The 15,084-nt window shown below is 32.1% G+C and overlaps 1 protein-coding gene and 1 pseudogene across 1 annotated transcript; one reads left to right on the plus strand and one right to left on the minus strand.

Moving 5' to 3' along the window:
- Window positions 1-2,676: 2,676 nt before the first annotated feature.
- Window positions 2,677-4,168, plus strand: LOC133690061 (phospholipase A2-alpha-like). The gene is made up of 4 exons (XM_062110211.1): window positions 2,677-3,004; window positions 3,086-3,128; window positions 3,366-3,491; window positions 3,825-4,168. The coding sequence occupies exons 1-4, from the start codon at window positions 2,867-2,869 to the stop codon at window positions 3,995-3,997; spliced, it is 480 nt and encodes a 159-aa protein (XP_061966195.1). The 5' UTR covers window positions 2,677-2,866; the 3' UTR covers window positions 3,998-4,168.
- Window positions 4,169-10,474: 6,306 nt separating this feature from the next.
- LOC133688207 (2-alkenal reductase (NADP(+)-dependent)-like) lies at window positions 10,475-14,968 on the minus strand (annotated as a pseudogene).
- Window positions 14,969-15,084: the final 116 nt, after the last annotated feature.

Consider the following 15,084-nt stretch of genomic DNA (forward strand, 5'->3'; position numbering starts at 1 on the left):
CAAGTCAGGTGAGTTGACCCGGGCTAACCTATGTCAACGATTTTTTTTATTTTATAAAAAAGTAAAAATGATATCATTTTGAGAAATTAAAAAAAAATCAACGAGTTTTGATTGAGTTTTGACTCGATTTTCCCTAGGTTGACCAAGTCATATTGAACTAATATTTTTTTATTTTTGTTGAAACACGACCAGGCCTCTACCCTAAGTCACTTGGGTCACGGGTCAACATGCTGGACCAGGTCAGGTTTTAAAACAATAAAAAATTCCATAGAAAACAAATAAATAAAAATAATGGAATCCAATCTCTAATTGAATGAATGTTAAAAGATGAAACTGAAAAAATAAGTTTTAAAAAATAAGAGAACTTGGGCGAACCTCCTAAACCTAGGTTAATCTCTAAAATTTATAACTTGTAAAATTTTAGACTCGAGCTCAATCAAGAAGCTCAATTCTCAACCAATTTAATGTTGCAGGATGAAAAAAAAATCAATTTAAAAATTTTTCCAAAGTAAAGAAAAAAAGAATAATAAAATAAAGATCAAATCTGAAAGGAAAAAAAAATTTAAGAATGATGAAATTATAAAAAAATCAATTTAAATGATTATCTCAAGTAAAATAAATAATAACCAAAAGAATAATAATCAAATTTGAAAGATGAGAAAATTGAATGGGTATGAAATTGAAAAGAAATTTAATTTTATAAATTCTTTAGAATAAAACAAGTAATCATTAAAAGAGTCGAGATCAAATCTAACATAAAAATAAAATGAAGGGCTATTTTGAAATTTTAAAGGGTGAGGCACAAAAATTAAGGAGGAGAGAGAAAAAAGAGAAAAAACCCATTATTGCCAAAACAGAAGTTTGTTGGCCAGACACTCCACACGATCATATAAGGATCATTGAGACAATTTAAATGCCCTTGTGAAAAGCAATGTTCGGTAACAAAATAACATCACACGTGTTACTTATATGACCACACACTCACCAACAAATGTTTCTTATATAACATTTAATATTTATTAAAATATCAAAATATATCTACGTCAACTTAATAACAACCAAAAAACCAGGATGAAAAAACCAATGGAAGATGGTTTTGTAGATTTTGCTTTTAAGAGTAATTAAATATTTTTATTGTTAAAAAAAATGAAAAGACTACAAAGTTCTTGAATGTATTTTTTTTATTTCAAGGGTAATTAAGTTATTTTAATTTGTAAAAAAAAAACTAATCTATCCCCATATAATTTAAAAATAAAAATTATATCATAATAAAAAAGATCAAATTACTTTCAACATATAGTTGAAACAATGGTAATTCTTCATTGCATCATTCCAATTAAAACTAATAAATGAGTAGATACACAATAATTCCACAAGGAGTTTTAGATTTGTTTTTATAATGGAATATAAAAATATTTCTTAAAATTATTTCTTATCTAATTTTAGGATTAGATTAAGCCTATTTCATGACATGACCTTAGCTTGACATATACAAGAAACTAAAAAGTATGGTGTTTTTCCTACAATTTTTTTAACTATATAACTTCTCGTATTTCACCGTTGATTGGAGTAGTGATTTTTTATTTTATTTTTTTGTCATTGATTTCATTTTTTTCAGTTCAAAGATTTTTTTTATGTATTTTATTGAACAATGAAGGTATTTTATTAATTCTATAATGTAAAATTAATCATTTTGGAGTGCATATGGAAATGCTAGGTTCTCAGCTGGCTACAGCTGCAAACAACAACTTGAACCTGACAACTTGTGCAAAGATTCATGGTTTGGATTTGTCGGAAGGTGGAGTTAGCATGTGAAAATTTATCCTCATTCTCTTTGGAAGGCTTAAGAAATTCAGCATCAATGGCTGTAAAGAATGGAAGCTATCCTAGCTTTTTTTAAAATAGCTAGTGGCAGAGCTCTTACAAACACCCCTTTTTAGGCAATTAGCTAGTTTCCACGAGAGGACATCAGTGATTGGGCTGGAATTTAGCAATGCACTCGAAGTCCCTTTATTGTATAAATCATGAGTGAAGTCGTATGATTTTGTGTGGATTGCAATCCCGAATGGTAGATGGTCCTGTATTTTGTGAAGGTATTTTTTTTGGAATTACGGTTTATAATTAATTAATTATTTTTTAAATTAATATTTTTTTAGTTTTATCATTTAATATTTATATCATTATTAATTAAGTTTCGTTTTTTTATTTGTTTTCTATATAATTTTTTTAATTTTTGCTTTTTTAATTTGATCTATATATCAATTTTTTTCTTTACGGGTTTTATGTCCATAGTCATATTCTACAAATATTTTTTTAAAACATGTTGCAATAAATGCCTTTTTTATTTTATTAAAAAAATGTTATGGCCATAGTGCAGGCCCACAAATTAATTATCTAATCTAAATTGTGAATTAATGTAGATTAGATGAGTGTCCAATATATTTGTTTAAAATCATCCTTAATGTGGGCTCTCACACGTTTGATAATTTTACTTCATCCTTGCACTTGCTCAATTGATTTATACAAATAAATTTTAGAATATAATGTGAAAGAAACAATCAAAAACACAATTTTTACCATTTTGGAGGAGAGGTAGTTGAAAGAGCAAGTTCACTGGAGATGGACCCTACAACCAATCCACAATTTGTTCCAATTATAAACCATCTCCCTTTGATCAGAAGTGTGAACATGAACAATACTCCAAGAGCGTATCACGAGCCATTACAAGACAAGCTGATCCTTTACTCTCTCCAGTTTCTCAATATATTTTAATCTTAATCTTCTACGTTTCTTCCTTATTCTGCCCATATATTATTCTCTGCCTTTTAAGCAAAACCAAGCTTCATTTTTTTCAGTCCTAAAAACAATGGCTAAGGAGCACCAGTTCTATTCATTGAAGTTAGCTCTTCTCGTTTCTTGTTCCCTACTTGTCCTTCCCTTTTCATCTTTTTATGTCCAAGCGCTCAACATTGGAGTTCAAACAGCTGATTCGGCTATCTCCCTGGTTTGGTCGTTCGATCATCTCTCAAACTATTACATAAGCCTCATTGTAATAAATATTTGAAAGTTTCTTTGTTTTCCTTAGGGCAAAGATTGTAGTAGGAAATGTGAGTCAGAGTTCTGCTCAGGTATGCAAATTCTTTTCTTTCCAAGAAGTTACTGGTTCCGCCCAAAGGTGGAACTGTAAAATTGGACAGACACAATCACGTCATGAGCATTTTAGAATTATCCAGATTTATTTTTGGTGCTCGTGTTTAGTTATACATTTCATTGTGTTTTAACTAGAATATTGGTGATCAATATATACTTGAGTTTTATACGTTTTGTTCTATGGTCAAACTTTCTTTGATTTATGTGAATGGCAGTGCCTCCATTTTTGAGATATGGCAAGTATTGTGGGCTTCTATACAGTGGATGCCCAGGAGAGAAGCCTTGTGATGGCCTTGATGCTTGTTGCATGAAGCATGATGCCTGTATCCAATCAAAGAACAGTAAATACTCTTCCATGATATCTGATTTATCTAGCAGGAATATTTTGGTATACAGCAAAGTTTAGCTACAACTTTTTGGCTAGTAGTTGTGATTTAGTAACTGGGATAACATGGTGATTAGTGTCGATGGAGGTTTATATATAGAAAATAAGTTCAAAGTGGAAGCCCGATTTTATAGATGGGAACACCATTAGAGCAGGGATATGGGGCAACTATGAATTTGGTTGCCTGTGTGTGTAACTGATAGGAGATTTGCTGTTTTGTGTTGCTTGTGACTGTAGAACTAATAATTTTTTGTTTTGGTCTTTGTGTGTTGATGGTGCAATATTGCAGATAGCTATCTAAGTCAAGAGTGTAGCCAAAACTTCATCAGTTGTATGAGCAATTTCAAAACAGGTGCTCGGACGTTCAAGGGAAACAAATGCAGGGCTGATGAAGTTATTCATGTTATATCTGTAGTCATGGAAGCTGCTTTGCTTGCCGGAAGAGCACTTCATAAGCCATAAGACAGAATCAATATTCCTGCTGTCTTTTCATTGCAATTTTTTTTTTTAAAAGAATAAATTTGGCGTTTCCTTTCCTTGCATACTGCTTGAAGCTGTGCATGCAAACTTAAAAGAGCCATTAGGCATGTTAATCACCTGTTTATTTCATGTCCCAATTGTCTGCTTTCTCAATTGACTTGTGCTCTCACGGGTGGCCATAACATCTAACTTAATTATTTTTTTTTCTCTTAATTATAAAAATTATTTGTCCATTACCTGCAGACAAAAATAGAAATTGAAAACTAATTCAAGCTGCAAAACTTATAAAATTCAGGCCCCTCTTTTCAAATTCACGAATCCAAAGTCGCTTGGAGTATTGTTTTTTAATTCGGAAAATGATCAAGTATTCTGTTCTTTTTCTAGAATTAGTTTATTTTTGGGTGCTTCATCTCCTTCAGAAAGAAAAGAAGAGGGAAATCTGAAATTAGTTTTAAAATACTTTTTTTTTATTACATGAAAAGAGATTTAAATTCAAGACTTCTTAGAAGAAAGGGGGACATTAATGCTAGTTGAGTCCTTACAAAGTTATCCATATATCAAATGAGTCCTTACAAAAATAAACTATCAGATGAGTCCTTCAAGTATTTATCACTCTCAACTATACTCCTCAGTCCAGATTTGTTCATGCATCTCATCTGAAGTTTAGTTTTATAATGCAATAAAAACGATGGTATTTTAGTATATTTGAAGGTTTTTGGTATTGTTTGTTAAACATTTTGACGATTTTAAACAAAAGGGTATAATTGATAATATCTAAACTTTAGAGATCCAATTGAAGTTCTTATTTTTTTGGTTCTTTTGAGAATTCAATTGAAGCTCACTATATAAGTTGAGGGACTAATTTCAGATCTGCCCAAACACTATTTGAGCGACTGCACAACTGCACTCGTATAAAATACCATTATTTTATTAGAAAAATAAATTGTAATTAATAAAACACGAAATCAAGATTCGACATTGATACAAGTTTTATAACTTTTAAGTATTTGCTTATTTGTAAAGCCTAACATCTGACAAGTAAATAAAGAAATCTATATTAGTTAAGTAAGATGGTTATATAAAAAAATTATAAACCAATACAGTTTTTTTTTTTTTAATTATGGTGGGATAAATTATTTTTATATAGCTTAATTTTTAAATTTTTTTTCAGTTTGAGTTTATTTTTTTAATTATTTTTTAAAAATTTATATTTTGACAATGGATTTGTTAAGGACGGCCTTTGCATTATTTTTTTAATGAAGTGATCTAGTTCTGAGGACTCAAGTTGTAGATTTGTCCTGTTTACCTAGATTTATATGGGTTATTTTTATCTCTTTTTTCTTTAAATTATTTTTTTAAATATTTTTTTCTTGTTAATTTGTAATTAAACTTTTAAATCTGTTAGCTTGGGCCAATATATCACCTTCCAGGATAGTATCCAAGAGTATTTTCATGGCTGATAGGTTAATGCCCTGATTCCAGCAATGGATATCAATGGAATAATAATGCAGGTCGGAGGTTTGGAAAGGAGCAGAAGGGAGGGAGGGAGAGAGAATCTATTAATTCATCATTTCTACTTCATTATAGCTGGCAATCGGTCACATATAACACCAAATATGCTACCTCAGACGAGCTAGTAGTACCCTATGCTTAAGCCGACATGTGACTGTTCTCTTGACTTAATAAAAATAACAACTTAGTAAACGGTGTGTTTTAGATGAGTAAACAGTGTGTTTTTGAGACAACCCTACAATTCCTTCAACAGTCATATAATCCAAATGTCTTGATTCCTTCTTCCCCTGTTACTCATCTACTCATCTCCTCTTCGCAAGACCTGTGACATAGAATTTCAATTATGTTTTGACCCATTGGCTTATCAATCAAAAACTGTATAATATGCTTGTTAATGTTTGATAATAATTGTTTTAAGTTATTCTCTCTTTTTTTTTCCTAATAATTGGTGGGGTGATTGTGTTAATAGTCCAGCATAGATCATCACAGAGGGTGGCATGATATTGCTTACTCTTTTTTTTTATATTTAAATCTAGCCCTACAAAAGCAAAGAGCTCTTTGTAGATTACAGCTTAGGAAGTTTTAGGCCGTTTTGATTTCGGAATCCTTGGAAAATCTTCTACAGATCTAGTAGCCTGCCATCAATGTTGATTGGCATTTGGCAGGCAAGACACTGATGACTGATTGTTGTTTTCTGAAATTTGAAGTAGCTATAATCTGCTTTTCTGTGCTCTTGTCTACTTCTATGTAATATTATGATGGTAGAATGCCTAATTGCTGCAGTTTTATAATTAATTCTTAAGCATACCAGTAAGTATTTCACTTTGATGCATTTAACCACCACTGCATGCCTACTGCCATGCTTCTTGAGATTACAATATTGACTCTTCCTTTGGGATTGGGATGCAGCATCTTCCCACTTGAAATCCCAGTTATAGCAGCAACAGCAGATTGCGATATTAGCTCTTTATCTTCGTTTTACTAGACGGATATATGTCTGGTACCTATAAGAAACGCTATAGGATCTGTCAGGCACAGTTGCAGATAACATAAGATATGGACCCCAATTGAAGGGGAAGAGGCTTACCGACGATGAGGCTTACAAGTTGCTCTAGCTTGCGGACCTTGATACTTCCTTTTACAAAAAGATTATGTAACAAATCTAATAATTCAGGTTTTATTGAATTAAAAGAAATTAACTACAAAGATCTAATTAAAAAAATATATAAAAATAGTTTCTGAACATATTTGAGGTTGTCAAATCCTCGCTTAGAAAATCCCAATAAGTTTTTCTATAATCTCAAAATTCTAATTAACTAACACTTAAATAGAAAAGAAATTCAAACAAATTCAAATTTAAAAGATACTAATCTACTAACTTTGAATTAAATGAGTTATCTGTCGGGCAAGCTCAAAGAGTTGCACTTGCTAGGACTCTTAGCGAATGAACCAGAGGTAATGCCTATTGAAATGTACAGAAAATCTTGGCGATTTGAATGAATTCCTTTGCATCGTGTTTTCATGCATCGAATCCTCTGTTATTCCATGTCTGCATTTAATTTGCCAATAAATGCTGTTCTTCTGTGTTTTAAAAGGTTTTGCTGCTGGATGAACCAACCAGTGCATTGGATCCACTATCAACACAAAACATAGATGTTCTTCTGAAATTAAAGAAACAACAAGGGCTGACAGTTATTATGGTCTCTCGCAGCGTCAAACAAACTCAGAGGATTGCTGATGTGGTTTGCCTCCTGATGAATTATCTGAAGCCAAGCATCCCATGGCACAAAGGTTCCTTGAACTCAGTTCTTAAGACTTGTCTTTTGTTTTATGCTTCCTGATGCTTTAATTCAGGCGATTTGCCTACAAATGATAACTAGCAATGCAAGTACCATCCCTTTTCCTTTAAATACTGATGATCATGTTGAAACTATCAAAACATGTTTCTTTTAATTGCTTTTTGATGGATAATATCTTACCAACTAGTGAATTTACTTGGGATAAAAGGTTGAACCGGAAATTTACAGTGCATAGTAAGTAGCAGAAGTCTTAGGAATTCAGTTGAAAACATACCACGAGGGCTTAAACCAAAGTTTTACAGTCTGGATTATCCAGATAGAGAAAGTTGAGGGGTCAGCATTCCATTGACCGTAGTTTTCAAAATTTCAAAGGACAAAAGTTTCACTCACCAGGATCCAAGAGCTACGACTCTTCACAGATATCAGCACGACATGCCAACCTCAAAATCACTAATAATTATTCTTAATGGAAATGTGCGTGCTCAACTGAGTTCAATCCCCAAGTTCTCCATTTTCCAAAAGTTAGCAACTTTCTTTTTACACTTGTCATCCCTGCAAGGTTTTAGGTTCAGAACTCAACCCCCAGTCTGATTCTGAATGGCAAGTGCTTTCTCATCATGGACGTGCAAAACATTCCTGTTCTTAGTTGAAGAAAATGTTGATGGTACTACATATATAGATAGCCAAGGTCCAAGAATTTACCTATAAACTTAAGAATATGTAACCAAAGAAGAAAACTTGAGAGGTTGTAAAATACTGTAATTTTTATAATTCTGGTGAACTGTATTCCTGTGAGCATAAATGTTACAGAAAGCATATACCCCATTTCCCTTTTCTCGAGGAGCAAAAACTAAACTAAACACATGTACCCTACCCCTCAATTATTTCTGTATCCTTTTCTGCTGTGGTAATTAGAACTTGATTAAATGAAGTAAACGAAGCTGTAGTAGTAGTTGTAGAGTTGTTACACCAAAAGAAAGACCTCAAGGAAGGAGGCCCTTGGTTTTGCTTGCTGGTGGGTTTTGAAGTTGAAGTCACCGCTGCTGCTGCCATTTGCTGTCGATTGGATTCAATAAACATATTCCACATCACTTCCACATCTTTATACCCACACATTTGTACATCATCTTGCAACTTCAACAAACCACTAGCACTCCGACTAGTCGCACCACCCCTGCCACCTCCTGAACCTGCTTAATCATAAAACAATGACATCAACATCAATTCTCCTATTAGACTACAATCATGGGTTCAAGCAAGTTACATTTCCATCTACAGTGGACAAGACTCTGGTGTAGTAAAAGGAAATAAACCATGATAAGAAGCCAAAACAAACCAGCTTTATGAAACTTGACTCTTGAAGAGATAGCAAACCAAGCTTTCCTCATCTTATGCCACCAATTCATATTAGTCTCTTGTGCTATACGTACCTCTCACTAACAGAGCTCCAAAAGCAGCAGGGGTTAAACAGCGTTCCACTCGTATAATACTCAATCCAGGAGGATCAGGAGGAGGAGGAGGGGGAGGTTAAAAGCACACGCGGCAAAAAGTGCACCGAAATCCATAACACGTTTCTTGACGACCGTGCCAGGCGTCTCATCCTCTATACATTATATATAGTCCACGAAGAGACATGGAACATCTCCCTTTGCCTTGCCTTGTTAACTTCCAATTTTAACTCTTCTTTTTCCCTTTTGGCTGCTTCTCATTAAATGATGGCTAGAGTACTTTCTCAACGTTTGGCGCAAAAACTGTAAGAGCACACCATTGTAAATGCATATTGTTTTTGAAAAACGAACCAAAGAAAGAATAATGGTTGCAGCCTTTAGTCAACAACAACCTGGTCCCTAATTCTTTAAACTTCTGATAATTGGTTCCTATGTTCTATCTATTTCTTTGGAATGTCACTCCTTTTTCATGGTTGCGTCTATCGATCGGCGATGGCCAAGTTATGTTGTGATCAGTCATTTAAAGGAAAGGAGCCACTGTTTTATTGGTTTATGCACGAGGCTCTGCTAAATCTGTTAATGCATGGAAATTGAACCTTAATAGAGGGGTGCTAATCGAGATAAAAAAGAAGCAAAAGGGACTGAAATAGAAACAATTTAAAGGTGTGGACCAAATAGCCAAGAGAAAGAATCACAGGCTAACAAGCTTACGTTGTCTAATAATAAATGAGCTGCCGTTACATTCATCCATCTACCTTGAACAGGCTTGTCAAACTAGACAGGGATAGCTAGGAAGGATTATTTTGACTGCCTTAAATGAAAAGGGACTTCTCTATTCATGGAAACATAAGAAATTAAAATAAAGAAACAATATTTTAGATATATTAAAACATATAGTTTACCTAGATTCGGCTCTCCTCGAGCTAATTAATTAGGATGACACAGAACGATGATTTTTTATTCTCTTGGACTGTAGGATTTCCTTCTTCGTAGCACACAGAAACCTTTCAAAAAGCTATATATTATGCGTGGATACAATTAATTATTTTTTTCTAAAATTTAGTCAATTAAAATCTTTGATTGTTCTATAATACAATAATTAGTCTATAAGAAGATTTGTTTCTTAAGTAAAGATTAATGATTGTACTTACAGTAGCATTTGGATAATTCAAAAGATTGCCATGTGTTGGGCAACGAGAATTTCTACCATTTTTGAACGGCCGGAAATCATTATTCGATAACATAATCCATCAAACCTAAACCATATATTGATTTTTTATATTAATGGTTTTCCATTCCTTATAGAGAAAATAATCTTTATAATTCAAACCAATGATTTGAACTTCAGTACCAACGTAATAAATCATGTTCATATTCTCAAAACCCTAATTATGATTTAACGTACGAGGGATAGATTCAATTTAAAGCCCTGTGATTAATTTAAGACTTTATAATAGAATACAGTGTATGAAGGGCTCATATCAAAAGAAATGTTACACAAACAAATTATAAATTTTTCAAAAATATCGTATAAACCGATACCCATAGTTTAGAGATCGAAATGTTGTGCCAGAATAAATAATACAATAATATTGCTCATGGTAATGATGCCCATTTAACAACAATATTAAGGAAATAATCATAGCAAATCATTGTTCAAAAAGAAAGAAAGAAAGAAAAAGGCTTCTATCCCTTCCCACTCACTCATCTGCAATTCTTACAATCTTCTTCCCAACATTATGACCATGAAATAGTCCAGTGAAAGCTGAAGGGATGGTCTCCAGACCAACAGATATGTCCTCTAACACCTTAATCTTCGCACTACGGATATAATCAATTGTTGTAGTTATAAAATCTGAACGAAGGTTCGAGTGATCAGTGCCTATGAATCCATGGATTTTAATCCTCTTGTAGATTATGTCTATCATATATATTCGGTGCTGCTCGTTTTTCACTATCTGTATGTTAGAGAATAATATAAATTATATCCTGAGATTTTACCTAATAACTTAAGCTTTTGGGTTGAATTGGTTCTTTGATATGGTATCAGAGCCTTGATGACCAAGCGGTCACGAGTTTGAATTTCACCATCCCTATTTATTTGATAAAAATTAAGCACAAGGTAATGTGGGCCTGTGCAAGTTTCATGCCCAAAGGGCTTTCACTTGAGGGGGTGTGTTAGAGAATACTATAAATTATATCCTGGAACCTCACCTAATAGCTTAAGTTTTTAAGTTGAATTGGTTCTTTTATATTGTATACTCAGCAATTACCCCGCATGCTGCTACACTACAGAGCTTGTTCATATTAGCAACTGCTGCTTCTAGCATTTCTGCCCCAACGTTGTCAAAATATATATCGATTCCGTCAGGAAAGTACCTGTGATGTGTGAGAATAAAAAAACAATCACATGGGAAAAAAATAAATCCTTTAGATATATATATATATATATATATATATATATATATATATATATATATATATATATCTTAACTTGAAAAGCTGATTTAAAGCTCTATAATATAATGCTGACAACATAGCTAAGTAGAGGTCAAGACGCACTTTCAAGTAACATGGATTTATACAAGTTTCAAGTTTAAAAGATTTTTACTTGAAGGAGTGTATTAGAAAATAATATAAAATAAATCTTGAGAAATCAACTAACAGCTTAAGTTATTGGATTGAGATGGTTTTTTGACATGATATCAGAGCTTTGATAACCAAGTGGTCATGGGTTCGAATCTTATCACCCCTATTTATTTAATTAAAATCAAGCATAAGATAATGTGGACCTGTGCAAGTTTCAAGCCTAAAGGGCTTTCACTTGAAAAAGTGTGTTAATGAATAATATATATCTTGAGACCTCAACTACCAGTTTAAGTTATTGGGTTGAAATGGTTCTTTGACATGGTATTAGAGCCTTGATGACCAAGTGATCACAAGTTTGAATCTCACCATCCTCATTTATTTGATAAAAAATTAAGCACAATGTAATGTGAGTTTGTGCAATCATATCCTAAGACCTCATCTAACAGTTTAAGTTATTGGATTGAGATAGTTCTTTGACACAAAAGCTCATTTCTAGGGTTTTTTTTGCAATCTATAATATAATATTGATTAGTGATTTTTTATTCCTGATTTATCTATTTTCCTTGTCGACGTTAATATTGAAATAATTTAAAACTATGTGTTTGCTTTATTTTATGATTTACTAATTTTGGTCAACTAAATCATACTATTCAATCAACTTAATATAAATCTTTGATCACCGATTACAATTTGATCAAATTGAATTTTGTGAGTAATCTACTGTCATCTTTCATTTAATTGTTATTGGTTACTGTTTTTTCATTTTATTATTTTGAAAGTTGTTAGAAAATTATATAAATTATATCTTGAGATGTTAACTTAAGTTATTGGGTTGAGATGGTTCTTTGACATAATATCAAAACCTTGATGTCTAAGCGGTCTTGAAAAGGTGTGTTAGAAAATTATATAAATCATATCTTGAAACTTCATTTAACAGTTTAAGCTATTGAGTTGAGATTGTTCTTTGACACTAACTTGAATCTTTTCTCTTTTTTTTTTTCAGTTCATGAGCACATTTGTTTTTAAGTTTTAAATTATAGAAAAATTTTAATTTTTTTTACTTCAAATTAATTTTTTAGTGTTTTCAAATCGTTTTAATATACTGATATCAAAAATAATTTTTTAAAAAATAAAAAAATATTATTTTAATGTATTTCTAAGTAAAAACATTTTAAAAAACAACTATTATCATACTTCTAAATACCCCTACATCATAAGCTTAATGTTTACAGTCCAACCCTTCCTTACCTTTGGAGTGTGGATTTCAAATCAGTTTCTTCTTTGTAGTTGAATGCATCATCAAAACCAAGCTTCTCCTTTAGCAATGCTACCTGCATTTGAAGCTAAGGTGAGATCCTTCTTTTATCGCATCGAGTATGTTTCGTATTATAATAATTATTTTTTAAAGTATTTGTTTATTTAAAGATTTATTAAAATAATATTTTTATTTTTTATAATTTATTTTTGACATTAATATATTAAAACAATTCAAAAATAAAAAAATAATATTTTTTTTTAAACAAATAAATTTATTTTAAAAATACAAAAACAAACTTACAGTACGTGACAAATTCTAAAAAGGACCCAGACACTACTGACCTTATCATTGCTTCCAGCACTTCCTACCACATAGCAGCCCGATGTTTTTGCATACTGACCCACCAAATTTCCAACTGATCCACAAGCAGCAGATACAAGCACCCTTTCTCCCTTCATGGGCTTACATATTTCAAAAAGCCCAACATATGCTGTGAGTCCATTAAATCGTGTTAAGCCCAAAAGGGAGATCATATATATATATATATATATATATGGAAAAAATATACAATGAGCACAGGCAGAATGCTGGTAGATAATTTGATTACTGCTTCCAGATAAAAGAGAGATTGAGATAGGAAAAATAGAAGGAAGATACATATCTTTTTATACCTCATGTATGAAATGGTAAAAATTTACTTTAAAACTGTGAATTGTTATATGAACAAATTTATTTTATATATCTACTTGTTTTTTTTTAATTAAATATGTTTCTAACTCTTCTATATGTCATTTTTGCTTCGAGATATTATTAATCAAATGCAATACAATAGAAATTAGAGATCTATGATTTTAACAAATATTCAAGAGAGGAAATAACGTAGAACTCCAAGATGATAAGATAATGGGAATTCAATTGTTGGGTCTGGCTTCCTCAGCATTTCCACTTTTTGCACTCTATAATCTCCCCAGTGTATAAATCCCACAACCAGGTCATCTTTCACGAACTCAGGATGACGAGAAACCAAAACCTTTGCTACACCAAGGGCTTGAATATGCTGTCCAAAAGAAACAACCATGCTTAGGAAAGTAAAAGTACTGTGTTGGTTTTAATAACGAGTATATTTTAACTAATCAGACTCTATATCTGTTTTTAAAAGATTGTTAGTCCGAATTATATAAACCTCAGAATCATTAGAGACTTATATTGTCATTAATTTCAGAGTTCGTGAGATTAATCGAGGTACATATAAGCTGAACCAGATATTTATATTAATAATAATAAAAAAAATACTGCATTTTGGAATTTAAATCAGATGAATAATGCTTTGTCTATCAATGGTCATGCCTCCACTCAGCACCCTTTTTTATGTTTCTAACTCTTCTATATGTCATTCTATATAAAAGAATGTTTTCGGACAATTCTTTGGATATTAATTTGTATGATTTGTTTTGTTTTTTTTTAAAAAATGATAATGAAAGTATCAACTTATGCCAACCCTCTGCCTATTGTAAAAATAAAGTTTGAGAGGTTATTTCAAAATATTTTTATTTTATATTAAAAAGACATAATTTTGCTTATATTTTTTAAATCTTTTATTTTCAGCAATAATTTATTTTTAACCTTTAAACTGACACTGCAGTTTTTTTAAACTCTCATAATTAATTTTATTAGTTTCATAAAAGCTATTTAACATTTCTAATAGCTATTTTTCGAAAAAAATGTTGTAACAACAACCAATTACAAAACAACACCTTAATTCTACAATTTATTTTCTGACTAAATAAATTTCTTTTTCTAGATAAAAGCCAAAAAAGGGCATCCATGAAGTGATGATAATAAAGACAAGATGACAAGCAAGTTAGGCTTGCTTGGTGATAGAAAGGAGGCAGCAGGGAGGGCTGTTTGCAGCATCAAGTTGTACTGTGATAATAAACTGATGATATGCCTGACCAGGAATGATGCCAGATTCAGTTTTTACTGATTTCTGTGAGGAGCTGTAACTCTTCATGCTGTTAATCTGGGCAGGATCTATTGATACAAACAGGTTTCTTAGAATAATATCATCAGAACCAGGCTCCGCCGACAGTCCAAGTGATGCCACTTTGAGCTCGAAGTCAGACTCATAAGCTGAGCCCTGTACGTGAGTCTTTATTGTTATAGACCTGCTGCTCACTTCCATTTTAGTGTTCCTGCTGTGCTATCCAAAATTCCTTGGTCACTGCAACAGAGTTCATTAAGTCGAGTGATGACTTTTTTCTGCTCTAGTTTTCAACATAGCATCAGAGACGGTGACCACTTGAACCACTCATGACTTTATCATCACAAAAAAGCTAAAAGAGAGATACTGTGCAGTGTCATTTTTGTAACTTTCTCTTACATTTTTCCCCTTGCATGAGGCCTTTTTGTAACCATAGTTTCCTTTCTCCAACACCATGTGAAAAAGCCACATTCACTCAAGTC

The sequence above is a fragment of the Populus nigra genome, chromosome 3 (assembly GCF_951802175.1).
Source record: "Populus nigra chromosome 3, ddPopNigr1.1, whole genome shotgun sequence".
In the NCBI taxonomy this organism is placed as follows: Eukaryota; Viridiplantae; Streptophyta; class Magnoliopsida; order Malpighiales; family Salicaceae; genus Populus; species Populus nigra.

What these genes read in the sequence shown, in the direction of transcription:
- LOC133690061 (XM_062110211.1), top strand. Translation starts at nt 2,867, where the DNA reads ATGGCTAAGGAGCACCAGTTCTATTCATTGAAGTTAGCTCTTCTCGTT. An exon ending in TGAGTCAGAGTTCTGCTCAG is followed by an intron (nt 3,129 to 3,365) that starts GTATGCAAATTC and finishes TGTGAATGGCAG; the next exon opens with TGCCTCCATTTTTGAGATAT. An exon ending in CTGTATCCAATCAAAGAACA is followed by an intron (nt 3,492 to 3,824) that starts GTAAATACTCTT and finishes GCAATATTGCAG; the next exon opens with ATAGCTATCTAAGTCAAGAG.